Source organism: Lindgomyces ingoldianus (genome assembly GCF_010093535.1).
Source record: "Lindgomyces ingoldianus strain ATCC 200398 unplaced genomic scaffold BDR25scaffold_4, whole genome shotgun sequence".
Classification (NCBI taxonomy): domain Eukaryota; kingdom Fungi; phylum Ascomycota; class Dothideomycetes; order Pleosporales; family Lindgomycetaceae; genus Lindgomyces; species Lindgomyces ingoldianus.
In genome coordinates this window covers 1741342-1768469 of record NW_022985165.1, presented here as the reverse complement: position 1 = coordinate 1768469, position 27128 = coordinate 1741342, and the positions used below count along the sequence as shown (strand labels likewise).

General features: G+C 51.8%; 10 protein-coding genes across 10 annotated transcripts; 6 read left to right on the top strand and 4 right to left on the bottom strand.

Annotated features, from left to right (window-relative positions):
- Positions 1–4835: 4835 nt before the first annotated feature.
- BDR25DRAFT_391351 (uncharacterized protein) lies at positions 4836–5929 on the top strand (the record flags this gene model as incomplete). The annotated part of the gene is made up of 8 exons (XM_033698144.1): positions 4836–4971; positions 5038–5137; positions 5190–5246; positions 5278–5498; positions 5537–5617; positions 5677–5710; positions 5743–5862; positions 5888–5929. Exons 1-8 carry the CDS (start codon positions 4865–4867, stop codon positions 5927–5929), a joined length of 762 nt encoding a protein of 253 aa, XP_033552887.1. The 5' UTR covers positions 4836–4864.
- BDR25DRAFT_253695 (nucleotide-diphospho-sugar transferase) lies at positions 5895–9682 on the bottom strand. The gene is made up of 6 exons (XM_033686258.1): positions 9347–9682; positions 8286–9252; positions 8187–8214; positions 6996–7832; positions 6205–6939; positions 5895–6148 (listed from the first exon to the last, which is right to left on the bottom strand). The coding sequence occupies exons 1-6, from the start codon at positions 9672–9674 to the stop codon at positions 6077–6079; spliced, it is 2967 nt and encodes a 988-aa protein (XP_033552886.1). The 5' UTR covers positions 9675–9682; the 3' UTR covers positions 5895–6076.
- Positions 9683–10199: 517 nt separating this feature from the next.
- Positions 10200–13096, top strand: BDR25DRAFT_278813 (uncharacterized protein). Its single transcript, XM_033687710.1, has 3 exons — positions 10200–10565; positions 10630–12022; positions 12088–13096. Exons 1-3 carry the CDS (start codon positions 10235–10237, stop codon positions 12809–12811), a joined length of 2448 nt encoding a protein of 815 aa, XP_033552885.1. The 5' UTR covers positions 10200–10234; the 3' UTR covers positions 12812–13096.
- A 905-nt stretch (positions 13097–14001) lies between these two features.
- BDR25DRAFT_339922 (uncharacterized protein) lies at positions 14002–14683 on the top strand (the record flags this gene model as incomplete). Its single annotated transcript, XM_033693454.1, has 3 exons — positions 14002–14086; positions 14185–14190; positions 14285–14683. The coding sequence occupies 3 exons, from the start codon at positions 14002–14004 to the stop codon at positions 14500–14502; spliced, it is 309 nt and encodes a 102-aa protein (XP_033552884.1). The 3' UTR covers positions 14503–14683.
- An 804-nt stretch (positions 14684–15487) lies between these two features.
- On the top strand, positions 15488–17356 carry BDR25DRAFT_212590 (uncharacterized protein; the record flags this gene model as incomplete). The annotated part of the gene is made up of 2 exons (XM_033684721.1): positions 15488–16217; positions 16386–17356. Coding segments are annotated over 2 exons (1701 nt in total), but the record flags the coding sequence as incomplete, so codon positions are not given.
- A 1062-nt stretch (positions 17357–18418) lies between these two features.
- BDR25DRAFT_350309 (uncharacterized protein) lies at positions 18419–18916 on the bottom strand (the record flags this gene model as incomplete). The annotated part of the gene is made up of 4 exons (XM_033694682.1): positions 18419–18442; positions 18499–18534; positions 18579–18677; positions 18731–18916. 4 exons carry the CDS (start codon positions 18914–18916, stop codon positions 18419–18421), a joined length of 345 nt encoding a protein of 114 aa, XP_033552882.1.
- A 64-nt stretch (positions 18917–18980) lies between these two features.
- On the top strand, positions 18981–20477 carry BDR25DRAFT_350308 (uncharacterized protein; the record flags this gene model as incomplete). Its single annotated transcript, XM_033694681.1, has 10 exons — positions 18981–19074; positions 19124–19189; positions 19249–19359; positions 19391–19470; positions 19500–19581; positions 19623–19706; positions 19738–19987; positions 20041–20074; positions 20108–20133; positions 20216–20477. 10 exons carry the CDS (start codon positions 18981–18983, stop codon positions 20475–20477), a joined length of 1089 nt encoding a protein of 362 aa, XP_033552881.1.
- Positions 20478–22196: 1719 nt separating this feature from the next.
- BDR25DRAFT_90025 (uncharacterized protein) lies at positions 22197–22912 on the bottom strand. The gene has a single exon (XM_033699215.1). It carries the CDS (start codon positions 22700–22702, stop codon positions 22289–22291), a length of 414 nt encoding a protein of 137 aa, XP_033552880.1. The 5' UTR covers positions 22703–22912; the 3' UTR covers positions 22197–22288.
- A 1570-nt stretch (positions 22913–24482) lies between these two features.
- On the bottom strand, positions 24483–25315 carry BDR25DRAFT_90013 (uncharacterized protein). The gene has a single exon (XM_033699213.1). It carries the CDS (start codon positions 25164–25166, stop codon positions 24609–24611), a length of 558 nt encoding a protein of 185 aa, XP_033552879.1. The 5' UTR covers positions 25167–25315; the 3' UTR covers positions 24483–24608.
- Positions 25316–26062: 747 nt separating this feature from the next.
- Positions 26063–26780, top strand: BDR25DRAFT_90015 (uncharacterized protein). The gene is made up of 2 exons (XM_033699214.1): positions 26063–26454; positions 26525–26780. Exons 1-2 carry the CDS (start codon positions 26357–26359, stop codon positions 26661–26663), a joined length of 237 nt encoding a protein of 78 aa, XP_033552878.1. The 5' UTR covers positions 26063–26356; the 3' UTR covers positions 26664–26780.
- The last annotated feature ends 348 nt before the right edge of the window (positions 26781–27128 follow it).

Here is a 27128-nt window from a genome sequence, read left to right as displayed (position 1 = left end):
CGGAGAAGGGAGAGTGTCGATGTTCCTTCCCACGCTTCGAAAATTACTGGCCAAGCATCATCGCTAAGCCAGTCTAGCAAGAGAAGGGCGGTGGAATCACTTCGAGGCTGTGCAGCCAATAAGAGAGTCCGGGCTCGTGGCTGTGTGCGTTGGCTTCACATTGCCCCATTTCTCCGAGCAGTTTCGCTTATGTTTCTGATCAAATGGTTCACGAGCGAGAGTGGTTGAGCAGAGGAGGGTAGTAGGGAGAGCTGGTTCTTTTAGCTATCCTACAACGCGAAGCGCCATTTTCTACCAGAGCTCCTCGACCCTGTATTACCAGATGAAACCTTGACTCTGCTGACATGTTGAAAATCGCAATACATCGTCCAGTCCATTCCCTGAGCCGAAGTAAAAAGCTTGGAATATGATTGACCATCAGTCACATTGCCCACAATCTTTGAAGTAGTAATTTGCCTATCAACTTCGCACGCCGGCTTCCCTACATCATCATTTCGCTACGCCTTCGATTATTCAGACTTTCTCCGGATCGTTGATACCACCGTTCGTAATGATGTAGGTAGCCTCCTTTTCCGGCATGTCTGGAAATGCGATTAGAATTCTGCACATCCAGAATATTAGGAACAGCATTATCTACCAGGTGAGTCCTGGATTTTTGCCACTCGTTCTTCACCACGACCCTTTCGAAGCAGAATCCTGGTCGCTGAAGCATGCGCAAGAATGTGGCCGCCAACTGGTTTACGACCATCTGCACCGGCAAAAAGAGCACTGGCTCCGGGATCGCTCTGGACTTGGTTGGTCATGAGGACGGCGACATTGAACTCTGTGAGTTGTTAGACTGCGTATCGGATACTGGAATGGTGTCTAACATACCTTCTGCAACATGTGTCAACTTGGAGAGGAACTGATTCAACTTCTGCTGTCGTTCATTAAGCTCTCCTCGTCCAGTATAGTCAACCCTGAAAAGAGCCATGATGCTATCAACGATCAAGAGGCGGTACTCGTTGCCAACGAAGTATTCGGCGACTTTATTGAGGAGTTCCATTTGGTGTTCTGAATTAACAGCGCGAGCATAGGTGATGTTGTCTTGGGCTGAGTGATGTGAGTGGATGAGCAATGCGACAAGGTAAAAGATCATACCAGTCTCGGGGTCCACCCCAAACCGCTCAGCAATCTGCGCGATCCTCTCGGGTCTGAAGGTGCCTTCCGTGTCTAGCTCGGGATATTAGATAACTATTCGAACGGGAGTGTCAATTATACCGATGTACGCCACTTTCCCTTCGGCCCCCCCAAGATCCTTAGGCAGCTGGGCAATCACAGACATCGTGTGAGATAATTGAGTCTTTCCGCAGCGGAACTCTCCGAAGACCTCGCTGATACTCATGGTTTGGAAGCCGCTGGATCGAGTAAGCGTACGATCAATGGTGGAAGCAGGCTCACAATCACCCCCCGAGGACAGCATCGAACTGTTTGCTGCCAGTCGATATCTTCATGACTCGCTTCCGTTGTTGACCGAGTTCGTGAGCGGTTTGGAAGCCTCCTCCAGCAGGCTGACACTTCGCGATAGCATCCTTAACCTTATCAACCTTAATCTCACTGAACCCTTTGATCTTCAGCAACGTCCGGCGAGTGGCCGCATGGACAGACTGTCATTAAGTTAGCACGCCGAATACCCCCTTCCACCCGCACTGAAGTGCTGAACGTCTACTCACAGCAATAGTGTAATACCCATTCGCCTTCAACTTCGCAATGTCCACAGCACCGATACCTACCCCGTCAGTCAGCCACAGCATCCACATCTGCCCGGAGCAAGACACATACCATGTGCCTGAATCACATCGATATCCACGATGAAGCCATCCTACCCAACACCAAGTCAATACTGCGCAGGAGTGAGATTGAAGCCCAAGAATTATGTCGTACATCGTTCCCAGAATCGTCGCTTGCGACTGAGGAAGGGGCCATGGTCGGTTCTAGTTCTGGTTCTGGTTCTGTGAGTTGGTGCTGTAATGATGGTTTGCAAAAGAGTGATGAGAATGTGTTCTCAGTAGACAATAGAAGAGAGAGCGACCGTAGATGTAGGAGTGATAGTGAGGGTCAGGGTGAGGGGAGGCTGGTGGCGAGCTGGCTGCTTTGGAAAGGGAAGGAAGAAACGGCGATCCATACTCGCAACGCGACGCCAAAGCACGTGTTTCTAGAAGCCTTCCAAAGTTAGAAGATGCGCGGTAGTACGGATTGACGAACATTGAAACTGAACTGTCGGAAGTTTTGATGATAATGAAAAGGCAAGTGTAAGAGTTAGAACAAAGGTGCATCGAGTAGCTCCAGGAAATATCCAGAGTGGAGATGGGCAACCAAATACGGACCAAGAAAATCTCACGCACACATACGGCAGGCTATCTCATATTCACAGAGTAGATTAGCACACTAAGCCATGCTAATTACGATCCTAAACAAAAGGTAGCATAGGGGATAGGGTAAGGGTAAGCAACAACAATAAAAAAGGGTAAAAGCCACATACTGCCACTGCAGAATCTCCAGCTCCGACAAAACACACACAATAACTCTGCATTGCCACTGCAAATCCAATGCCAATGCCTTCAGTCCTCCCTCCACACCATCCCTCATCCCTTTCTCCAACTTATCTTATCCACAACACACCACCACCGTCCGTACACAGCACAGCCGTCGCCTTTCTACGTCCATTGATTGATGCCATAACTCTTCGTCTATCCAAGTAAGATCCATCATAAATCCCCGTTCACCAGAAAAGGAAGATATTCAAGAACATACAAAGAAGGAGTAAGAATTATTTTCAGTTGCCCCATCAATATCGATCAAGTGTTGTTTCAATTCGCCAAGCCGTTCAAAGTATGATGGTTTCTTGCGTGTAAAAGGGATAACGTTCGTGGGGTATCAGCGTAGGATTCGTGAAAACTTTTTTTCTCTTTAATAGTAACTCGTGATTGCGTAAGTTTGCCAGTTCCGAGGGCGTGTGGTAACAAGGCAGCCAAGGCCTAAAACGATTGTGGGTGACGAAACGAAGGTAGGGATGAGAAATTCAGAACAGGGGTAGTGTCGAGGATATTTGTCACGTCGATGTTATTCGCACAGGTGTGACTGAGATCGGTTGATTGATTTAAGCTACGGCAGTAGTAGGGGCCGGGGGTTGAACGGCAGCAGGCGGAGCAGTGCTGTCGCCGTTGACCTCAGTTTGAGTGCAATCGCGAGAGATATGGCCAGTTTCGCCGCATCGGTAGCAAGTCTTGCCCGCAGTGTTGAGAGGACCGCCGTTTGGCGCAGTGCAGTCACGGGAGATATGACCTAGGAGTGCGTTAGTCATCTCGCGCTCCATCAGATGATCGAGGACTCTTTACCCAATTTCCCACAAGCATAGCACTTCATAGCCTGAGCTTGGCAGTCTCTGGCGAAGTGGTTTGGTCCACCGCACTTATAACAAGTGGCTGGGCGAGGGCCGCCCGCAAAAGCGCCTCGGAAACCTCCGCCAAATCCGCCTCTAGGAGCGCCAGCTCCGCGTCCCATTCCGGCACCAGGGTTAGGGCAGTTACGGGCCAAGTGGCCAGTCAGGCCACAGCTATAGCAACGTCCACTAGTACCGGATCCGCTGAGGCGGAGAGTTGGGCAGTCGGCCTAGGAAGGTTAGTGGTCCCCTCTAAATACCAGAGCTGCGGAACATACCTGGACATGTCCAAGGCCCTGGCAGTGGTAGCACTGCTTTGCTATTAATCCGTCAGAGATATTCCTCACGATTATATAATAACACTACTCGAGGCTGGATCGACATTGCTACCGCCACTCCGCTACGCAGAGGCGAACATGTTGCGCAGACGAATGTTAGGATACTGGGAAATTGACGTACTCTCGGTGGTGCGTGGATGCGGGCATCCGTTAGACTCATGGCCAGGCTGCTTGCCTTCAAGCCGTCAGCATGCGCTCGGGAGATGGTGGGTGGTCTTGAGCTTACAGTTGTAGCAGAGCCTCTCGGAAGACGAGCACACCTCTGTTTGACAGCCATGTTAGTCACGTGCTCCTCCTGCAGCGATTCTGTATTGGCTGGGGCTGCGCGGCGCAGATACTGGGACTGAAGTGCAGTCTTGCGACACTCTCCCTCCTCAGCATCCTACGACAAGCGCATGCCGAGGCCGAACGGCACAGGTATGCTCACCAGCGTAGTGCCCGACGTTCCCGCACTTGAAACACGCACGGCGAGATAGAGAAGACATTGTGTATCCTCCACGTAGATTCTAAGTCCAGATATGAGTATCGTGAGTTGGTTGTGGAAGAAAGCGAAAAGGGGTGGCGAGCGGGCAGAGCGCCGTCGAAGAAGCAACGTTTGAGAGTCTGGCGTGCGCTCGACGGCGACGTCTGCTCTGCTATGAACCGGCGCAACAAGTGACGAGGGCGCGTACCTGCTTTCACGTCTTCGATTCCTTCACCTGCGCGGGACCGGTCAGCGATGAAAATTTCGAGCCTGCGGCGGGGACGTGGCGCGCGCCGAGGGGCGAGTGCGCGCTCCTCCCCCCGCGGTGAGTCGTGACTTACGTTCAAGTCTCCAGTCCTTCCCTCAGCGACACTGCTGCGACCGTCCTCCGCTTCGTGCTGTGGGCGTTGGGTGAATATGTAGTTGGCAGAGATGCAGGCCAGGACAAATGCTCGGGCTGCAGGCCAAAAGGATGAGGGAAGCGCTGTCCGTGCACGCTTCGGCAGAGCTCTAGCGACCTGCGCAATTTTGAGTGGCCCGAGGTCTCTGCCAGCATCAAAAGCCGCCAAAAAGGGAGGGTCCAGATTCCGTCACGGAGCATGACGGGCCTTGACTTGCCCTGCCACGTTGAACCTGCACACCATGACGAGAATTTTCACCCCCTATCTTGCCCAGATTGGCCCTCGACAACCCTATCACGGCCCGCTGGTGGACTTCGTTTTTGCACCTCGTCCGCCTCTGCCGCCTGGGTGGGAGACGGAAGCAAAACACGCACCTCGCGTGCGCTAGCATAGGGGGCAGCCCCGCGTGATGAGTTGTGACACAATATTGGGCTGGGCACCGCTCATCAGGACATCGACATCCATCCCCACATCATGTGGCAGAACCCCATCGCTCGCGGCGGAATTTCTCCTCGTCCTTTTTTATTTGCTTTTGGGCAGCGCGCGGACGTCTGGAAGAACCCTAGCCCGAGCCCCGAGAGCTGGAAAATTTAGGGGACTGGTCAGGCTTCATGCCCTATGATGTCCGGCTGCGCCGGCTCTATCCGAGCTGAGCAAGGCCTGCATCATGAAGAGACTCTTTGCTGCATGGGCTGCAGAAATCAGTCTCGTTGCCAGCAAATCAAGAGCCGCAGATGCTGCTATCGTGGCTCGAGCGATTCCCCTATGGCGTGCATGTCAGCACACGATATGCCCATGTCCCAGCAAATCCCCCAATCCTACAGGGAACGGTGCAAAAACTCTGAGATTCAGATTGATCTTTGCGGCTTTGCGCGGTGGGTTTGCTTTGCAGGATAGATGAGCTTGATATCAGGCTTGGCACCATGGATGCGGTTTTGGCTCGGGCCGCGCAGTCGGCGTCAGATGCGTGGATGTTGCGCGCGAGCGAGCCTGGGTTCCTGCATAAGAGACGCTGAAACCCCGGTTAATCTTGTCATACGACCATGGCTGAAGTCACGATGAGCTGCCTGGTAGGAGAGCCACGCCTGTTTACGGAAGAGGTGGGGATAGGCGAGATAGGTTGAGGACGAGTCAGGCCGGGCACACGCGCTGTCGCGTCCTATGGAATTTCGGAGGGAGAAGGTGATTGGAAAGCTTCTTGCTAGAATGCGCGAATATGTCAAGAAGATACTTGCTTCTGTTTATATACTAGCACGTTTGCTAGGGAAAAGGAGAACGTCAAGCGGATGCACACTTCTTAACCTGAGCCCGAGTTTCCATGATGTGCTAACATGCGGTAGGTGCGGAACAGTCTTTTCTTAATATATGGTTGGTTCTATCTTTTATTGTCCCCCGGATCCGCAATGGACTTTTAAGTTCATTCATTAAGGAAAGTTATGAGTCGCCATGATACTTAGTCCTCCTTCTCGATGACTGCGGGAGCCTTGATCGTACGGTCCTTGAGGAAATCAAGACCTTCGCCGCCCTGTTCCAGTGGTGATTAGATTTCATCCTGGCCATAATATGTTCGGAGGGACTTACATATGAGATCAACGGCGAAACCTCAATACCATCTTCCGCACCCTCGCTCACAACAACAGCGCCCGCAGCCCGCACCCACTTCGCGCCTTGTGTCATGATATCCTTCTTGCTCGTATCTGGATCATCCTCTCCAGTCCCTCTCGCATTCTTCAACGGCGAGAACTCATCTTCACGCTTAACCTCCATGCAAGCGAACTTGTCCATAGTGAGGAAAGGGAAACAGTCGAAAACAAACTGCTCCAGTTTGATACCATTCGGCTTCTCCGGCTTGACTGTCTCGCCCTTCTCTGTATCCACATACGGAATCTTCTTGCGCGCAACATGGTGAGGCAGCTTCTTCGCCCACTCTGGGATGCTCTCCAGAAAACGGTACGAGTAGTAGTGGTTCACAATATTCGCAGCGCGGAACTTTAACAACTCCGAGTTCTTGGGGTCCTTTGCTTCCGCGTCTTTGGTGTCGATCTCAGAGTACTCGACGACGTCTGGTCGGCCATTCTTTTGGAGGATCAGACCGACGGATTCCTTAGCATTTCGTTTCCGGACGACCTTTGTAGCGATGTCGACATCTTTAGAGGCTGAGAAGCCGATGAAGACAGGATCGGCGACTTTTACGAGACAGTTGTCAACGCAGTAGGCGTGGATGTGTTGGATGCCGCGTTTAGACATATCGGCCACGACGCCGGATTGGATGAGGGCTTGGTAGATACCGCCGTTGCCGTCGGGGGCCACAGCAACCTAGAAACGTCAGCGATTGGTTCCTGCAGATTCAGAAAGCAACCGGTGCTACACACTTTTGACTTGCTCTCAAGTAGAATCTTGCCTTCATTCGAGATGCAAGGAAGCACGCCCTGCTCGAAGATAACGACATTCTCCTTCTTGAGACCAAAATAGCTATTCTCCTCAAAGAACTTCTCCGTAGGGCCCCGCGTCGGTCCACTGGTCATAACATACCACGGCACCGTCACCCTATCCTGACCATACTTCTTCTTAGCCAACTGCTCCACCTTCGAAATCCTCTCACCTTGCAGCTGAAACAGGGACTTCTTGCTGGGGAGACCAATATCAAAGCAGCCTTTAGGGGCAGAACTACCCAATCGAGTGCCCTGCCCACCAGCCATCAATACCACCGCAACCTTGTTCTTCGCAATCAGCTCCAGACCGCTATTATACCATTTCTCCAAATCCTCCGCCTTGGAGTCCAGCGCCGAACATGTGGCATTATCAGGCAAGGGCTCGATGGTCGATTCGGTGGATTCCTGTTTTGGGGGATGCAGTGCCTTGTCTGTAATCTCGTTGATGTAGTCAGGGGTGAAGCCGGAGAGCTGGGCGAAGAGTCCTGCCTTCTCTGCCGTGGAGAGGCTGTCATAGAATGCGAAGACCTGTTCTTGGCCCGCCTTCTCGTACTTGGACCTCAGTTCTTTGACTTGCTCTTCGCTGGGCTCCGTGGTAGGAGCACCGTTTTCACCGCCTGTGACGTGCAATTTTTCGAGGAGCGTGTTCACGGTTTCTTTGACGGCGGCCATGATGCAAGCGGGGTAAGCGGAGCTCGAATGTCTGACGAGAAGGGGAATGTGGAGAATTGGATCAAGGAGAAAGGAGCCAATGTTCAGATGCAGGAAAATTGAAGACTGAAAAGAAGTCGCGGTCTCAATTTAAGTTTATGAGGGAAAGCCAGAAGCTCAGCTGCTTTGCCCTAACGCCACACAGAGTGGGGTCCCAGCACAACGCAGCCTCACCGGCATGTGTCAGCGGGCGCAAATCATCACTAAAAATAGTCATTCAGAGGACAATTCATCCGTTGGAATCGTAAAAGACTGTGAATTGGATATATATCTAGTCGGCTACAGGCAAAGTTCCTATTTAAAAGTTTGCAATTTGCCTCCTAATGTCGAACGTCAGAATCGTCGAGATGGACAACGAAAATGCGATACCAAAACATCAGGAACCCCGCCCTATAATTAAGCTGACGGTAACCAGTACACGGCCATACGAAAGAAGAAAGTGGTAATGCTCGTCGACACAGATTTAGCCATGGAACCTAGATCGCAATGACGTTTAATAAGAAGTGAAGAAGAGGCTACAATGCGTGGCCATTTGCTTGAACACCATTGGTTTGCGGTTCCTCAACTTTCAGTGGCTCGGCTGGCGCTGGGTTTAGAATGCGGGTTGCATCTATTAATCTGGCATTGGGGTTTAATTCGAGCCCAAACCCAGGTCTGTCTAGATCAGAGACATCTAGATATCCCTTCGTTGGAATAGGTTCGTTGAGGAACAAATCACCAAACACTGGTAAGACTGACTTGCCGTCTGGGGAATTGGCCAAATACTCCTGGAATGGCGAGTTCGCCTGGCTGACGACGAAATGGTACGAATAGGGTCCGCTGGCATGAGGAACGACGGGAATGTCATACGCGGCGGCCATAGCGGCGACTTTGAGCAATTCCGTCATACCTCCGACCCACATGACATCTGGCTGGAGGATGTCCAGGTTTCGGCCCTCGATCAATTTCCGGAACCCATACCTGGAATATTCATGCTCGCCCGTAGTAAACTTCATGGTGGGATGAGCGCGCTTAATAAGCTCAAAGCCATCTGAGTCGTCGGGGGATAAGCACTCCTCCCACCAGTTCAAGTTGAGGTCTTCGCAAGCCTTGACAACCTCAATTGTATATGGGACGTTCAAGCTCATGTAGCAGTCAACCATGAGGGGAAAGTCAGGACCAACGCTCTCACGGTGTTTCCGGAGAAACTCGACATTCTTCTTCAACCCCTCAACGCCCTCACCAGGACCATATGGGAGCGGAACCTTTGCACCAAAAAACCCCATGGCCTTTGCCGCTGCAGGTTCTGGGCCGGTGCAATAGAAGTTCAATCTTTCCCGAGTTGCTCCACCAATCATCTTGTATACGGGCTCGTTTCGGATTTTCCCCAACAGATCCCAAATTGCAAGATCGATCACAGATATGACAGCAACAGGCAGTCCTTTCCGCCCGTAAAACATGGAGGCGCGGTACATCTGCTCAAACATGTGGTTCGTATCTCGTGGGTCTAGGAGACATATGAGCAGGGAGATTCATTCCACAGGGTCCACAGGACCCACTCTCCGCATCCAAGGCCAGGAGGTTCAAGAAAATGGGACTACCTTTGCCAATAAGGAATCGCTCAAAATGCTCTGCAACAAGCCAGCAAGCAGGGGGGCCACCAAAGCCGGTTGCAAAACCTTTGCTACCATCCGATGCTTCAATCTCGACACAAAAGGAACCCAATACATTGATTCCCCAGCTTGTCCGCGATTTCCTATATTCTTCGTATTGGGACATAGGTGTTGAGATCTTGGAATCTATCAGCCAATGGCCCCCATGGACATTGTGATAGTCGCCGCCAGACCCAGGCCCCTGAGTAATGAAGGTTCGCACATGCTTGATAGCCGGAAAAGCCCGGACAGCCGTGGAAGCTGTATTTGAATGCATGATTGAAAGATGAGACCAGCACAAAAGCCACGAGAGGAAGTGGAATGACGGGTGAAGGAGTGGGATGAGGCACAGAACAGCTGAGGCGGGCGCACTATTAAATACGTGTACACGCTCTTGTGGGAGGTTCTTCTTGAACAAGAAATACCACACTAGAGGCGGTGTCAGCTTGCCTTTCGGGCAATCTCGCTGCAATAGCAATGCCGAAGAGATAGGCCATGTTGACTTCGGCTTTTGTGTGGAGCCTCAACGTGATCGCTGGTGGGTGGTGATGGTGGTCGAAGGAAGTAAGACAAGCCACCATTGGCTCGCACGACGGGTGAATAGAGAGCCTTCGCAGACGTATAGGGGGGATTACAGCACTAGTCAGCGCAACCAGCCACTCAACAGCGTTCACAGCGCTGAACATCGATAAATACTCGATCTGACCCACAGCCGGGCCAGCGCCAAAACTGGCTTCCGACGGCGGGGAACATCACCTTCGTTCCTCGGGTTAATGCTCTTGCGATGGTTGCTTGAGTGCCGCTCGACACATCGCATTCCAGAGGCCTTTGCCCGCGATGGACCTGGCAGGTGCCAATACCCAAGTCCAGAACTATGTCAGCCCAGACTCCAATGCCAAATTGTCCCAGCACTCGCCGACGGGCGACGATGACCACGACAACTGGAGTTCGAGCGCGGACGAGGCCAACCGCAGCCAGAATGGCACCGCGAAGCGCAAACGCCCTCTGTCTGTCTCATGCGAGACGTGCAAGCAGCGCAAGGTGAAGTGCGATCGCGGTCAGCCTAGCTGCGGATGGTGTATGAAGAACCACTCGGCCTGCACGTACCTGCCGCGCAAGAAGCCTGGGCTGCGCGCTGGCTACGGAAGGGAGCTCGAGGCACGACTGGGTGAGTGAGATGAGTGCGCAAGACGTGTTTTGGAGGTGCACTTGGCTGATGGAGGCAAGCGCAGACAAGCTCGAGTCCCTGCTCCACCACCAGCAGAACCAGATCTCGCAGCTGTCGAGCAACCAGCTGTCCAACTCTCAAATCGCGCATTCAGGGTCCTCGCCGCAAGACGGCCCCGTGTTTAGAACGCCGCCCATACTCCAGACCCCCCACATTCCGCGGCCAGAGACTGCCTTGTTCCTCCAGAAGCCGTCTGTCTTCTCCCAACAGCCTCAGCTTCCGCCCAGCTTCGTGGGTGGCATTGCAGACGCGCGACAGGGGCCATCTACGCCAGCTGTGGGAAATGGGTACCAGCCCCCGCCAGATGAGATGCAACACTCGTTGGGCCCGCTGCAGCGAGATGTGTATGGCTCAGGTGCTCCTGCAGGATTCAGCAACGACCGTTTCCCCGCGCCTTCCTTGTCCGCACACGCTGGTCAGGCGACCATGGGACAAACTGACACCGATTTCCCCCCGTATGACCTCTTGTACGGCCTTGTCGACCTGTTCTTCAAACACATCTACCCATGGTGTCCGATCCTGCATCGCCAGACGACATTGAATTCACTCTTTGGGGAGGCGAGTCTGGACGAAGCCGACAGGATCATCCTGCACTCCATAGTCGCCACCACTCTGAAGTTCTCAACTGACCATCGTCTAAGTCCAGAGAAAAGAGACAGCTACCATCGAACATCTAAGGAGAAGGTCCTGCTCTATGGTATCGAAAACAGCTCTGTAAAGTCACTTCAAGCTCTCGTCATCCTGTCTCTGGATGTTGTGGGCTGCTCTAATGGCCCTCCTGGGTGGAACATGCTTGCCCTCATCACCCGATCCGTTGTTCAACTAGGTTTGTCCATGGAGACGTATTCGCCAATGGTTGCTCCTCAATACGCATCCATCTACACTCTGCGAACCATAGTTCTGCCGGAGCCAAAGGATTGGATCGAAGAGGAGAGCCGGCGGAGGCTGTTCTGGATGATATACCTACTTGATCGCTACGCTACTGTTGCTACAGCCTTCGAGTTTGCGATGGACGAGAAGGAGATTGATCGTAGATTGCCATGTCGTGACGACCTGTTCAATCGCAATGTGCCGGTTGAGACTAGATGGTTCCAGACTTCTGGGCGGTCCGACTACACAATGAACCGGCCGGAAAACCTTGGCTCCTTTTCTTATTATGTGGAGATCCTCGGCATTCTGTCTCGAATTCACAATTTCCTGAAAAAGCCTGTGGATATTACCTCCTTGTCGGATGTGGAGAAATGGCAAGGCGAGTATCGCGAGCTTGATAGTGCTATCGAGCAGTGGAAGTATAATCTTCCCGCAGAATACGGAAACTCTGCCCGGATTTTCTCCGGCCCCGGAGTGAATAAGACTCTAAATAGTGGACTAGTCATGCTTCACGCGGCGTTCCATACGTAAGTCTGAGAGCACGCCCTTCCAAACTATTTTTATGAACATACCCATCCTCTAACTTCAACAGCACTGTAATTCGACTACATTCATCCGCAGCTTATCCGACCCATCGGTCCCCAATCTTCACCCCTTCTTTCAGCGCTAGCCAAAGATGCCTCAATGCTGTGGAGAATATTACGGCTCTTTGCGCATGCATTCGAGAGAATAATCTTCTCACGAAGCTCGGCCCACCCTTCGCTTTCTCTCTCTGGGTGGCAGCTCGCGTTCTGCTTGTTCACGGGTCAACGATCGACCACCGTGTCGATCAGTCAATCAACCTCCTCGTCAGTACCTTGCGAGAGATCGGTCAGTACTGGGAGGTGGGCACTCGTTATGCCAATCTTCTTTCACGCGTTCTTCATGAATATCAAGAATCGCAACGGGCACCAGCGGGAGTCAATGGCGAACGTGTTACCCCTTCAACAGTTAAGATTCTTGCAGACATGCGTCGCTGTGCCTTCGATCTAGACTTTTTGATTTCCCGACAACCTAAGACGCATGCCTCTACTAGACCTGCTTCTGTGACGCCTGCTCGAACTCCAGGTCCAAACGAGTTAGAATACCTCGACGTATTTGATTTCTTCAATATGCCTCGACTACCTGTCTCTATGGATGGTCCCATGAGCTACGGCGCCAGTGCCAACACAGACGGAGCTCTGCAGATGCCAGACGGCACACCCAGCAACGAGTTCAATATCACCAATTATATGGTCGATGCGAGTTCGGATTGGTTCATGAAGAATCCTACATGAAAAGTCAGCAACTTTTTTAATTTCCTACTCGCATCTAACCTAAAAGCTTGAATTTTCCTCCTTCAGCAAAGTTTTCAAAGTGTAGTCTGGTCTGATTCTCGCAATTCTCTAATCATGTTTTTCTCTACCTTCCTTATTGTTACAGATACCCCTTTGCTGATACGATGGAGGAATGGAGAATAGGTTTAGGTAATGAAAATTAGTAATATTTCATCCAATGAGTATCATTTCCAAGCACATACTTGAGGAGGTTCTGGCAAAGAGTCGGTAAAACTAATATGGATTCGCGTTGTAAAGGTTGAGGATCCGTCATCCACTGTACATTCCGCACGTTCGGTATAACGGAAACCCTTGTGCGTCCTGACATCGAGCTTACTTCAATAGCCTGGACGTGGATAGATGAGTGGGCTACGCACGACTCATAGCCTCTCATCACCTCTCATCACCATCCTTTCCCAACGCGAAGATAGGGCTTATGGGCCAGTCCATCATTGAATGGTTGCTTTACCGCTACCAGCAACGCACAACCCACATCTTACCAATTTAGATATACCCCTGAATGCTCCTACAAAGTCGGAGAAGTTCATCGGGTCGACATGCTGGTGGACTCATCCGCGACGCGCTTCGACTGAACTAAATTCTCGCAGTGAAGAGCACATTGAAATTTCAATTCTGTGATGAGACTGAGCTTCGAGTCTAAATCTTCGGCAATAAATTATATTCACAGATAACCCCCGCGATGATTGACTACACCACTAAGCGCCCAGAGCTCTCGATGGACGCCATTGCTAAGATAACGACTAAAGATAAGCCTCGGGATCCTCATGATTAAAACATCAAGCTCCAGACTTTGATTATTCCATGTGACCAGTCTTTTCTTGGCTGCAGCAGTTCCACCATCGGGTGTCCACTCGCCACCAATCCCTCATCTTTCGGGAGTTCGTGGGGCGCCGGCCTAAATGCATGAATGAAACTAGTTCTCTATCTTAGAATCCCATGTAGAAGGCGGGGCTTTTTTCCTGCACCTGGGTTGATTTTGCCTTTGCATACCTACAATCATGTAATTGGTCTTTCCCTCTCCATGAGACTCTTTTCATATCTTAGGCTTCAAGCCCCCCGATAAGTACATTCATATTCGCAATTTCAATCCTCCAAGGCCCTTCTGCTAGGTACTCTTTATGTAATACAAGATGAAGTTTCTCCTCTCTCTCATCCCATTCACTGCTGCGTCTACCATTCCTTACGGCCTCGCTTCAAACTATAATGCGGATTCTTGTAAGTTGCCCTCTCTTCACCGAACTTTCAAGATATTCACGACTATCAGCCTCACTGGCGTAAATAGAGGTATTACCGGTATATGGATATCTCTTTAGACTCACGTATGTTTCCATACTAATCCGGGCCCTCTAGCAGCCACCGTCACCCTCCCGATCTCCACCTCCACACAATTCGACCAACTCTCTGCTGTTCCAGAGCTGCGTGCAAAACGAGGGGAGGTCGGCGAATGCGGTGACAACCGCATTATTGAGGATAGACGACTCGTACCTGATGTTGAGAATCTTGATCAAGATGTTGCTGAACTAGAAGCCATCGAAATTACTCAGCGCGGGAAACGAGATATGGAGGATTGTGGAAAGAGTTGTTTTATGTCGGAGGGGGAACTGTTCGTGCATATTTCCACTAGGGAGTGAAATTAATGGGGGCACTATTTTCCTCAAGGGAGGATGAGGAACAGGAATAAGTGTGTTTAGATTCCCTGATCTTCATGTACTGCATCTCATCACCTAATGTGGAAGATGGCAGGGGCGATAATTATTTTTTGGGACAGGAAATTTGTATTGTGTTGACATTCTCCCTGGGGTGTGGACTTTGAGGATGGAACGTGGTTTGGGTAAGCCCAAGGAAGTGTTTTTCGGTCTTGCAGAACGGCTCTTACTCTTCGCCAACATTATAGACACATGTGGGATCGACCAAATTGCACAGACGCGCATTGGTTCGTATTCCCTTCCTCATGTCGTTGCACTTCTTTGGAGGTTGAATGACACGTTTGTCGTTGGCAATGAAGCCTGAAGGGAGCCTACGCCACAGCCAGGGGGACGCGCGGAGTGGCGTTGACCCCGCAGCATGAGCTTCGATGGAAGCTTCGAAGCAGCGTCGATGATGTGCCTTAGGCAACAACATTTCACCTTTGACTTCGTCTTGCCCTGAGAATATCCCCGCAGCAAATTGCTCTCAAGTCTTCTCAATCCCCAATATTTGTTCTTCTATCGAAGATGTCCCTCTTTTGAAATATTGGTGAAAATTACCGTTTCTGGACGGATAGTATCGGGCCCGAAAGTTCGCGAACTCTCCGAGATCAGCTGGAAAGAGGATTGCGTGCGTAAGACGCGCGGTTCGTTCAGGCAGCAACAATACGAGCTGTCCAATCTTCTGAGCCGTTGCCAAACACCGCGTGGTTTGATCGCAAAAAGGTTATGACGCGTGTGTATATTTGACGGCGTCGCCGAGCCTTGCGAAGCTCGAGGCTTCCTTCAACCTTAATCCCACTCCACCTTTTTCTTTCCAAGCTTAAAGTTGCCCCTGCTTACTTGCCTCTGACCTGGACAGCATTTGTTCTCTACCTAGGTATCTTTCTCTTCTACCTATTCAAAAGTCTGATTGACACTTCCACCCACTATGGTGGACAAAACTCTCCCACCATCAACCAACCCGAATCTTCAGCTCAACATCCATCCTCCACCACCACCCCACTCAACTGCAGGCTCCAATTCAAATATCCCTTTCACACCTCGCTCCTCGACATTCCCAGATGATCTCTCTTCCGAAGACCCCGATATCGATGTCTTCGAGCCCACTCCTATCAGCAGCCCCGGAGGTCCACATTATGATGACCTCCCTCCTTCCTACGACGAAGCGCAACAGCAGGCGCTCGAGGATGCGAGAGCTGGCAGGACTCCACCAAATCCCAACGATATAGAAATTCATAGGCTGGTTTTGAACGACACCCAGTATCCTTACATGGCACCCCCGGGTCCAGAGACACAACGGACAAGGGTAAGTGGGAATCTACTGGACAACCCACATGCGTATGAATTCGAGCCCGAGAATCGGCGGAATTCTAGGGGCTTGGGGACCAGTATTCCTGTGCAGCAGGTTGAAGGTGTGGAGCACATTCCTGTAGCAAATATGCCTTTAAATACCTTACCGACGAACAACATCCCTGTTGGGCACATATCATCCAGTGCGGGAGCTACGAGGGTTGTTCCTAATCCGACAGCCGTACTACTGAGTAGAGCCCTCGAGTTCACAAAACACGAGCCCGATGCCGACGCTCGCTTTGCGCCTCGATTGACTCGCGTCGTTGCCGTTCCACAGCAAAGACTACCATCCTTGCGTCCCGTCGAGGGTAGAGGATCCCGCCACCGCCATCGGGGACATGGACGACGAGAACGACGAGGAGGCGGTCCCACTGCCTTCCCACCCTGGGCCCCCACAGCACGAGAAATGCACCGTATGCCGGGGCAATGGCCCGACACCTCGACCGAATCCCTCCCGGAATTAACGGAAGAACCAGTCCAATTTCTACGAGCATATGCGAAAGCCCTACACGCACACTCCATCAGACCAGCCGAGTTCACAGAATTCCTGGACGGACTTAATGCGCTTTGTCTAGCCACTGGCACAACTGCCCAGCAGCTCACACGCCCTGATGCGGAACTTGATGAGGGGTCATCCCTGATCCAGAATTACGTCGCCTCCACAAATGAGTCTTTCTTCGCTCCTCGCGGTCTCAAAGTCTCTCTCCGGTCTCTCTCTTCCCTGACCACCGCACTCCAGATCCCCGAAGATCGCGGACAAAGAGCAGGTGCAGTGGCAAGTGTGCTTGATGAAACAAGTACTGCTGAGCAAAGAGCCGGGTCGCTGTTTCCTTGGATCGAGAGACTTGAAAACAACGTTCCAGAACCGACTTCACAGATGCTAGTCTTGCGGGAAATGAGCGAGCGCATCCATTGCCAGGCTTATCCACAATCTCAATCCCAATTCCAACCCGAACCCCATCCAATCTCTCAGAATCAAGATACTGGGGTTATTAGAGACAACGCTCCACCCAGCGGTCCCGAGAAGCCTCGAGAAGAAGACCAAACTGTAGAGGACCCTCCTCATTCCATCCCCACGCCTCCTCCCGGCCCTATTCCAGGCTCATTCCCAAGCTTTGGTCCCCAATTCCCCTTCGGCCCCGGCCACGGCAGCCGCCGAGGCGGCCCGCCATTCGGACCCGGAAACTGGGGCCACTGGACACAAAATCAAGCCAACTGGGCCGGACCCTGGGGCAACCACCGCGAGCGTGGCCGCGGCTGGGGCATGGGGCGTGTACCCGGTGCATGGCCTCCACCACACCGGGGCCGTAGAGGCTGCGGAGCCCCGAACCCTCGTGCAGCCGCGCCTCCCTTTCCTCGTCCTGGAGAAACAAATAGCTGGGCAGCCTGGGGTGAGAGTATTGGGAAGTGGGGTGAAGAATTTGGGAAGCATATGGCAGAATGGGGAGAGCAATTTGGGAAGAAGGCTGAGGATTGGGGTCATGGGGTTGAGAGAAGGGCAGGGTCTTGGGGAGAAGAGATTGAGAGGAGGGCTACTGGGTTCAGTGGGAATCCTAATAATATCGGGAATGATGTGGGTGCGGATACTAGGGCCCGCGAGACGGGTGTGCATGTAGGGGAGGAAGGCAGTAAAGCGAAAGAGATAAGCAAGAATACTAGCAAGGATGAGGCCAAAGGCGAGCACGACGACAATTCCGATACTGAATCCATTTCCAGCTCCTCAGACTCCTCAGACTCTTCAGATTCTGACTCTGATTCCGACTCCGACTCCGGCCGGGACCCCCATCCCAACCCCGAACCTGAACCCCTTTACCCAGACCCCGAATCTATCTTCCTCGCCCGCATCCGTGAAATCAATCTCTTAGCCTCCGCCGCCACTGCCAAAGGCAAAAAGTCTCCTCTCCTTATCTCCCGCGAGCGCGACGCAGCCATCGCCCGCGCCTCCGCCGATAAAACCGCACTCGAGCTCAAAATAGCACAGAAGCGTGAAAAGGCGACAAGGAAGATGCACCTTAAGGAATGTAAGCGGGAGAGCAAAGCTGAAGCCAAGCGCGTGAAGAACGAGTTGAAAGAATTGGGGGTGGGCAAGAAGGAGATTAAGAAGGAGTATAGGACCATGAAGAGGGAGAAGATGAGGGAGCATAGGGTTTTGAAGAGGGAGGCGAAGAGGGAGTGGAAGGAGAGAGCGTGGGAGAGGAGGGAGGAGAGGAGGAAGTTGAGGAGAGCGAGGTTTGGTGGGGAAGGGGAGAGGATGGGGTTCGGGATGGTGGGGAGGGGGAGGGAGAGGGGGGCAGAGCGAGAGGAGAGGATGGTTTGGGTTGTTGTTGAGAATTTGGTAGCGTGATTGATGATATGCACGCTAAATGGATAATGAATAGATAACTGATCGCCTCTATTGTATTTACGATATGCAGCTATTTCAATGGTAGATAACGCTCTACACTCAAATGTCAAAATGATGATGAGACACTTACGTTATACTCCTATTCTGCAGGCCTAGTTCTGCCCTTTAATCGGCATGATACACTTGCATCTGATATTGGACCCTGAAAACCAGCATTTAGATAATAATTTTCCGGTGATTCTCACTTCGTTCTGGAAACCTCTATTAGCATTCAGATGGCCCTATTTCCATCCCATCCCCGAAGTATACCAACCCTTCAACATACCCCAGCCCACCAACTAGCAACCTTCGCCCGCGACCCCTCCAACTCCCTCTGAAAACACTTATGCTGACTATCCTCAAAGAAATTCGCATCGACAAAATCCTTCGCTCCCTCTTAAATCAGAGAATCTAATGCCAGGCCGGCATGTATCTGACGAAGGTAACGGCTCCGCCTGCTACGCCAATAGTTTCACGAAGCCAGCGCAATGCTCGGCCGTTTTTGCGGAAATTGGAGATGGTGGATGTACCGCTGGGGACAAAGATGTGGCGAATAGCGTGAACGCATGCCTTCAGGATGATGGTCTGGGGTGAGGCGTTTGCTGGAGGGTTTGCTTTCTCCATCTGTGAAGGTGAGTTCTAGAATAGCTTGGCTTGGCTGAAGTGCTCCCTAAATCTCTTGCTTCGTATGCGTGGTTTCATGCCCGTTATCTTCTTGGCTGAGTCGACGTACCTGCCTTCCTGCTTGGTTGCCGGGGAATACTTTCGAGGCGGCTTGGCTAGTAATTGACAGTTCTTTTGGTGAATGTATTGTGCATAGTGCCGCCTTAGTTGTGGTCCATGACTGGATACACGAGTCTGTTGATAGGTATTTCTTGCCAGTTCGCTTTGAGGAAGGTTAATTGTATGTTAAAGTAGAAAAGTCGTGGTTTCATTGAATAGTGTCATTGGGACAGCTGATGCTAGGAATAACGTGACTAGTACAGTATGTGACCTGATCTGTTTTCTAGGAGTACTCGTCAGGATTGTGGTTGAAATCAAGCTCGCTAATGAGCGTAAGGATGCCAGTTACTCTAGCAAAGCTTTTGTGATGTCGAGGATGTCTTGGGCTTCAAACTTTCACCTTGAACCGCGCCGTTTTCAATAGTCTCCCACAAGTATTTATGCTAGAAGTCAAGGTCTATACACGTTAGCGTGTGTAGGTTAGAACACCTCCCATACTGAACATATCTTGAACCGTGGTCTTCATAGCCTCATCCTACACAAAGCTGCGTACTCTGAGCTCTGGGGTAAATGTAGACTTGATGAAATGTCTCATCCTTCTCGTTAGTAAGAATGGAAGTATTGACGCCAAATCCTCGCACCATTCGGAAAGACCTAGGAATAGCTCGGTCATTTGGGTCCACACCAATATGTACGTAGCCTCGGGATGCATACACTAGAAGTCTCAGAAGTTGTTATGGGCTATTTGAGCTTGAGGGACCTCAGTATGAGGCTCCGGCTTCCCAGCACGGATAGCATCTGGGACCATCATAGCATCTTGGATGAAGAAGGCCGGGGTGTTGTTTCTAACATTGCCCTAGTTGCCCTCCTGAATGTAGAACTTGATGGTACAGCCACGGATATCTTGGGCCTTGTCTGCAGATATACGGATTCCAAGGACTGGCGAGAAGTGCAGAAAGACTGGAGTCTCGCGTGAGGTATCTGTAAGGACACCGGCGACGTGACATTGGCGGGCCGATTCAAAGAGGTGAAATTCCCAAATGCACCAGGGGCTCGCGCGTGGACATCACGCCCGGGATGCGCTTTTGGTAGAAGTGGCGAATTCAGCACTCACTAATGTCCCCCAAATTACATGAACAACATAATATAAGGGTAAAAGTTCTCCCATTTTTAGAGTAAAGGGGTCTGTAAGCAGCATAGGCCCTATTTTGTCCTCACTCGCGACCTTCAATCAATCATCCGCGTTCGTCTGCTCGACACCAAAACCGCTTGTTATCCCTCAGCTCTTATTCTGCACATCTTTCGTATCTCACGAGAGATCTGTGACCTTCTTGGATTGTTTCGAAGTCAAGGCACTCTTCGCTCTCACAAGTCTTTTGGTAAGAATTTGCGAAGCGACTCGATTTTCGCACATGCATTTCTCAAATATAAAGAGTTAGGGCAGCGATTAGACAACTTTTGATGTTATGATCTATCTTGTGCAGCGTATATGAGGGAGGTAATCCTCCAGGTAGTGGTGATATTCTTTCGATCGTAGATCTTGCCTACCACAGTTTTTATTGTGGCGGTCGCATTTTCCATGCGAAATGCCGTTGCTAGCCCGGTTTCTGCTTATCCCGGGCACCTTGGATTATTACAAATCTTCTACTCAATTGGTGCTTTGATAATGTCCAGCTTTTGTCGAGAAAATTCGAATACTCATTGTTGAACTAGCATGCGAATCCAAGTTTGAGATGTTGGGTTTCGCAGTGGCGATGATCGGGAAGTGGAATTGATTGATGCTGTAAACTAAACCCCCATCCCTAACGAATTGAAGTCGATGACGAAGCAGAGAAAGAGGATAAGCGACAGAAAAAGTGACAAGCTAAACTCAGGTTGGCCATATTGTAAAACGTGATGGTGATAAAACACGTGAGGAGAATGGCAGAATGCTATTACCAATAAGTCGATGCGCATTTGACAGTTTCACGCAGAACTCCGCATCTAGGGGGAAAAAAAAGTGCTTACGAATATCCCACGCAATCGTGGCGAGCTGAACTTGCAGCAGGCATCAGTCAGACTTCTGCCTTGTTCAAGCAGCCATCAAGCAGGCAGTGAGGAGGAAGAGGGGTCAAGGTTTAATCAGAAAGCGAGCGAGATAGCCGTTGAAAGGAGGCCAGACGATTAGCTCGGAAAGAGCTGGGACAAGTTAGTCCAGAACTTATATTTCTCCTCCCCTGCTCTTATCCCGCAGCCACAAAGCCCAACTGCCCCTCTTCGGGAAGCCCTCCGTCGACCTCCCGTGAAAAGAAACATTGCGGCCGAAACTCCAAGCTCCGGCAAAGACTGACCCCTCAAACCTTGGTGTTTCTCCAAAGCGGTTTACCTGATTTCCAAAGCGCCAAAGTCTAGAAATAGCCCTCTGTTTCCGTTTCTGCATCTTGCTAAATGCTGGGCGAGTTTGGCTGGCTTAGGCGTTACCAGATAGCCTAACCTTGCCTACCTTTTCTTTACACCACGTTGTCCTTTTCTGTCTTTGTTTTTAGAATGTATGATCGATGCTCTAATCTTCCTTGTCGATCCCCACAAATAATACCGTCGGCTCTTCATAGATACCTACTGGATTGACGACGCTGCGATGACTCGCTTCTGCAGAGAGAGAGCATCAACCTACCACTTTGAAATCTTGGCACATAAGCGACGCCACAGACCCGTCACTGGCGTTATGCGAGTCGCTGATGGCTATCAGCCCTGGAGATCACGCCAGATGGGTGTGTAATCTCAAGGTAAGATTTCGATGCAGTGCGATTCACTTCATCGCCGGCTAGGGCTTGCATGTGAAGAAGAGCTGTTGGTAATGATGGTGTGGGGGGTACAGGGAAGACAGGATTGCTAATTGGTGCACTTTGTCAGCAATGCAGGAGAGGGGTATGCCGTGGAGGTCATCCTCGCAGGAGAAGCGAATGCATGCTTGGGGACAACACACGTTGTTGCCTGCTCGGGATAGATGTGATGGCTGCAAAAGAAAACTTTTTGATGATTGCTGTGAAGCACGAGATATACATCCTTCTTGTAATAGGCTGAAGATCGTCCAGTCTGACCATCGGTAACCTGTCCATGCTCCTCCTTCCCCTACAAATTAGTACCAAAACAAATGTTGAAAAGAAGATAGGCATGAGTATGTACAGAAGAAAAAAAGGTATTTTGCACCATCGCTGTGAAACCGATCGCACTTAGCCGAGCCATGCTTCTGTCTTTCCTGCACACCTTCATGCAATAACCAAGTCATCCTTCTTAATCTGCCAGAGTAAAATCGGGTACTCCGACCTCACCCCCGCCATGAACAGGGTTGAGCTTCAGGAAGCGCCGCCGACCGAAAGATTCGATGCTGCTCATGCTACTGGATCGCCTCGTTTTGGGGAAGTAAGGCCTGGTGTCGTTGGTTTGAGCGCTCTCTGACTCGAGATCTTCCCCGATATATAAGGTGGCGATATCTGCTGGAAGTACCTCGATCTTTGGAGATGTCGGAGGAGACCGCTTTGGGTAGGTGGTCGACATGACTGGAGCCAAAGGCAGGAATGCAAAGTTCCGCCTTGGAATATGATGAGCGCACTCGGTCTTTGAACCTGAAGCATCCGTGATGCTAGAAGCACGCTCAACCATCTTGTCGGTAACTTCAAAAGTAACGTGGCGAGGCTCGGTAGTCATTGTTGATAAAGAAGGTTTGTTTTGATGTTGACAGTAGGAAAGACTTGCAGGAATGACGAAGGAATAGAAACGGCTCACTTGTGCGATAGTGAAAGAGAGGACTGCGGTGGAATGAATTCCTAACCCCTTTTATATTCAGGAGAGCATGGTTGCAAGACGTAATAATCCTATGATTCCGGGCTACAAACGTGGGTGATTGTGAGTTTTGCCTCATCGCCAGCTGCAGAATATGCAAATGGCGCTTGAATTTAGATATCGCGTGATTAAACTAGCGAATCGCCATCAACTGTGTGACCAAGCAGGAAAGAAGAAAATAGATATGGTTCGACCATAGAATCTGAAAGAATTGGTTGTAGGACTTAGCTTACCCCGGATTACTAGAAGTAGAGGACTATTTTTGATAAGGAACCAGGACGCGCAGCCATCAGGATCACTAGTTCATGCCCATGAGAGATTTCCACTTGCTCGAGGCGATATTGACGAGGAAATCTCGGAAGGGAAGGCATGGCGTATTCGTATCTCATGGCTGAGAGCGGCGTTTCCAGCGTGTATGCGTCTTGAAAGCTTGAGGAATGGTCGGAACTGTCCGAATACCCCACAAAACGCATGAAAATGCAGGCAGCTGAGATCGAAGGTGTCCCCTCCGATCTCTACGGGTGGAGAAGCAGAGCAGAAGGCGGGCTGTGCAGCCTCTTCTATCCAGCTCCGAGTAACCTTAGTTTTGTGATGCGAGCAGCGAAACACTGACTCACATGGTGATGTCGCTGCCAGTCTGATCTTGCACCCCATGTCAGGAGAGACATTGCTTTTATTTGACACCCCGCATTTTGGACTGAAGAGGAGGACCTAGCGGGGAGACTCGGTGATCAATCCTGTTTTTGAAGCTGAGGCCATCCATCGTCGCGATGAGAGCCCTCTGTAACCGAACGTAGCCGGCGCAGACTGGAGAGGCGCTACCCAGTACTTCTGCAAAGGGGTCGACCGGATAATAAGTGTCGCTGAAGGCTTGACGGATGTCCTGGGAGATCTCACGCCAGAGGGCGAGGCAGGGCACGTACGCAGAAGTCGTGCTGAGGCAAGGACCGCGGTGTTGATGGATGTTGGAGAAAACGAACGGCACGGATGAACCTGGTGTGCTCACGGGACCTGAAACAGAAGTTTCATGTTGCGAGGCTGGTGAGGATAATCCTGTCGAGTGCCGAGTCGAGTGTCGAAAATGTCCTTTTCTATCGGCCGCGGCCTGGCAGCAGGACTAGAGGTTTTTGCAGGCTGGTCGAGCAGCATCAGATGCTCGAAATTTTTGTCGCCCGAGTGTCACGATCTTCATCGGGCCGATGCACTAGCACCAAATGCGGAAAGGCGTTGACGCAAGCCGAAAAGCCCAAGCCCGCCGTTGAAACCTGAGGCGGCCGGAATGTGCCTTGCACGCCTAGCACCTTGACGTCCAACATTGCCGCACACAGGAATTCATTATTAGATTACTCTGGATCTACCAGTCTGCTTGTGCTGTGCACTCGAGGACACCAGGGACCTAGATGGGCTCAGGCAGCCTCGTCGGCAGTCACGCGGCCGGCATTTGCGCCCTCGCGCAGCCCAGGACGGTGGAGTGGACGCAGGCAAATGAACACAGCCGTGGATGCTGCTTCGTCTCTTCATCTCGGCTTAACTTCTACCGCTGACGTCCATTGCGTGATCTAGTCCTGACTCGAGACCCTGGATGAAGTTAGATGTCCCTTTTTAATCTCAAAAAGATGACCCCGCGAGCATAAGAGATCGCCTGCTCTGACTCTGACCCACTACGCCGTCCTATGAATGGACGGAGAAACGGAAAATTATCGTCCAACACACAACCGTCTTTTTCACAGCCGAGCCGTACTATTCGAGACGACATTGGCCAACCCTAGGACTACTCTGTGCGGTCACTCCTGGCTGCGTCAGTCTGTTTCTGGACGCTGTCCTTGGCCAGGGCGGCTCCAATGTTCCACCCGCGTCTCTCTTGATGTGCTGCACTCTGGCGCGGATACGACGCTTCGTCCGTTCTTGATAAGCTGGACGCGCAAAAACCGCTCAGAAATTCGTGCTGCAGAGACATGGGTGCCATGTGCGGACGCACTGGAATCTTCGGAGCGAGCATGGGTAACTTGTGTACGAACGACGCTCCGACAGGTACCTCCAGAAATGGTACCCTTTGGAAAGTTTTTCGTGCTCCTTTTGGGCGAATTGGGGTAAGGGGAACCGCTCTCCATGATTCAAGCATGGGCCTCCCGACAACGGCCGCACGGAGAGGAAACAGAGCCCGAGCTCTGTTCGCTCTCCATGATGATGAGCGTTGACGGCCAGTTTGGGGTGATTGGTGACTGTGTCGAGGCTGCCGGCATGCAATGCGTGACGCTCTGCAGCTAGCCTTCGCGGATGCGCAGTCCAATATTATCGCAGGTATCAAACGTCCCACAATCACGACCATGATACAAGCAGATCCCAGGGTTCATGTTTGCGCAGCGCCATCCACAGGGCTGATGCTGATGGCTGAGGTGCCTGTCTGTGTCGAGGCTCCGTGACAGGACTGGTGGCCTCTCCTCTGCTGGGGATCTGCCAGAGTGTAGCCTAGCGTTTGTGCACTCCCGGCTAATGTTGGGATTCCATGGTCGCCGCCCTGTAGGTGGTATTTTATTATAGTTGTTATCAACCTTGGAAACAAAAGTCAGTAGACTCGTCTGCCATGTGAGACTCGCGGAGAAGCGAGCTCCTGAAAGAGTCCTGGTCAATTTGAAATCGACGGCGCTCGTCTGTCTGGCCTGCGACTGGAGCAGCGGATGTTTCTCTCAGCTGGGCCGCCTTGACTCTGTCCGCTGCCGCTCAATGCGCTTCTCGCGAGCGCTTCGCAGGCCTCTCGCATGAGGAGGCGGCGGACTGATGCGGCGCGGGCACGATGGAGAGACTTCTGCACTCGAGCGATTCCAGGCATGGTCATTGGCGGTGCGGACAAAAGCCGTCACCAACAGCGCGCCGGTCGTCGTCTGCAGATTGCTGCTTGATAGGATGGGATGACCCTTGTCGTGTGTTCCTTGTCGCTGTGTAGGGTGAAGCCAAACGCCCGCTGTACGTACATACATGTCCTTGCCTTCCGCACGGGGCCAACGGCTGTAGAAGACTGTCGCACTCAATGTTGCAAAGGTAATCTAACAGCTTGCCAGAAGCACCGTCTGTTCGGGCTCGCTGCGATGCCTCTATTATAAAACCACCCCACGGCCCAGCTACTCCCTTTTGGACTCCCTGCCAGCCAATTCCTCCAGACTTCTCTGCCCCAGACCGTTCCATTCCTCAGCGGCCCCATAGCCCTCCAGCCTGAGCTCTACGCTGCTGCACAAGCTCCATCATTGCCCCAAGGTACCGCCGAGCGTCGAGCTTCGAGCTTCGAGCGTCGAGACACAGTACACAACGCCCACACCACAGAAACAGCTCCCCGCGACGAGCTCTCGGCCAATCAGCACCGAGCAGATCACCCCCGCCTTGCACGCCTTCACAACGCCCGCGTCCTCGCACCACCCACTCCTCTTGACGCTCCCTCGGCGTGCACCAATCCGCCTGTCGCCGCCACCAGCATGTGTACCAAGGTAGTACACCACTATAGCTGCGGCCACCAGATCATGGAGGATGCCCCCTGCGCGACGTCAAGAAGCGCCGTCTGTGGCGTGCTCAACACCAAGAACGTCAAACACGACGAGAAGTGCGATCACTGCGATCACTGACAGGTACCCGCTTCCATCGGCCGCCTCAGCCGGCCCGCCTACGCGTTACACGGTCTGACAAATCTTATCGCAGTGTGCCACCGCAGACTTTATCCGGACGACACCCCATGACGGCCGGTGGCACGCAAACGGGTGTCGAGAGCAGAGACGCAGGCCGTTCCTCACCTCAGTTCTTCACTCTGCTACTTAGACCTCGGGCCCGGCGGGCTTGACCACTTCCACGAGCCCGCCCACGCACCGTAGGCAGCATTTCACGGCGTCACGGAGATAAAAAAGTTCAGGCGTTGGACGGGCATTGGGACCCACATGGACCATCGTGAGTCCGGCGTTTGAATACGGGGTGGTGTTGCATAGCACTTCCTATCATGTATTACTCAGCACCTTCTTTCCACATCAATACGGGACTTTCTTCTTTGGAGTATTCATGTGGCGGAAAGACGGGCTAAATGGGTTTATTCTCCTCATTATATCCTCTATGTTACTGCTACGTCTTTTTACAGACCGCCTTCCACGATGCCGGGAAGCGAGAACCATCAGACAGAAAAGCGAGTCGAATTAATGCCGAGGCGCGCCCAGACAACTTCCAGAAGGATGGATTGTCTCTGAATGGGCCTCCTCTTTTTCAAACTCCGCTCTTCTTAGCGTTTCGCAAACTGCAGACTATCACTAACACCACT

What these genes read in the sequence shown, in the direction of transcription:
- BDR25DRAFT_253695 (XM_033686258.1), bottom strand. Translation starts at nt 9,674, where the DNA reads ATGCATTCAAATACAGCTTCCACGGCTGTCCGGGCTTTTCCGGCTATC. An exon ending in CAAGCAAATGGCCACGCATT is followed by an intron (nt 8,215 to 8,285) that starts GTAGCCTCTTCT and finishes TGTGTCGACGAG; the next exon opens with CATTACCACTTTCTTCTTTC. An exon ending in TACTTGAGAGCAAGTCAAAA is followed by an intron (nt 6,940 to 6,995) that starts GTGTGTAGCACC and finishes TGACGTTTCTAG; the next exon opens with GTTGCTGTGGCCCCCGACGG.
- BDR25DRAFT_90025 (XM_033699215.1), bottom strand. Translation starts at nt 22,702, where the DNA reads ATGACTACCGAGCCTCGCCACGTTACTTTTGAAGTTACCGACAAGATG.
- BDR25DRAFT_90013 (XM_033699213.1), bottom strand. Translation starts at nt 25,166, where the DNA reads ATGGTCGTGATTGTGGGACGTTTGATACCTGCGATAATATTGGACTGC.
- BDR25DRAFT_278813 (XM_033687710.1), top strand. Translation starts at nt 10,235, where the DNA reads ATGGACCTGGCAGGTGCCAATACCCAAGTCCAGAACTATGTCAGCCCA. An exon ending in GGAGCTCGAGGCACGACTGG is followed by an intron (nt 10,566 to 10,629) that starts GTGAGTGAGATG and finishes AGGCAAGCGCAG; the next exon opens with ACAAGCTCGAGTCCCTGCTC. An exon ending in CTTCACGCGGCGTTCCATAC is followed by an intron (nt 12,023 to 12,087) that starts GTAAGTCTGAGA and finishes TAACTTCAACAG; the next exon opens with CACTGTAATTCGACTACATT.
- BDR25DRAFT_90015 (XM_033699214.1), top strand. Translation starts at nt 26,357, where the DNA reads ATGCCCCCTGCGCGACGTCAAGAAGCGCCGTCTGTGGCGTGCTCAACA. An exon ending in ATCACTGCGATCACTGACAG is followed by an intron (nt 26,455 to 26,524) that starts GTACCCGCTTCC and finishes ATCTTATCGCAG; the next exon opens with TGTGCCACCGCAGACTTTAT.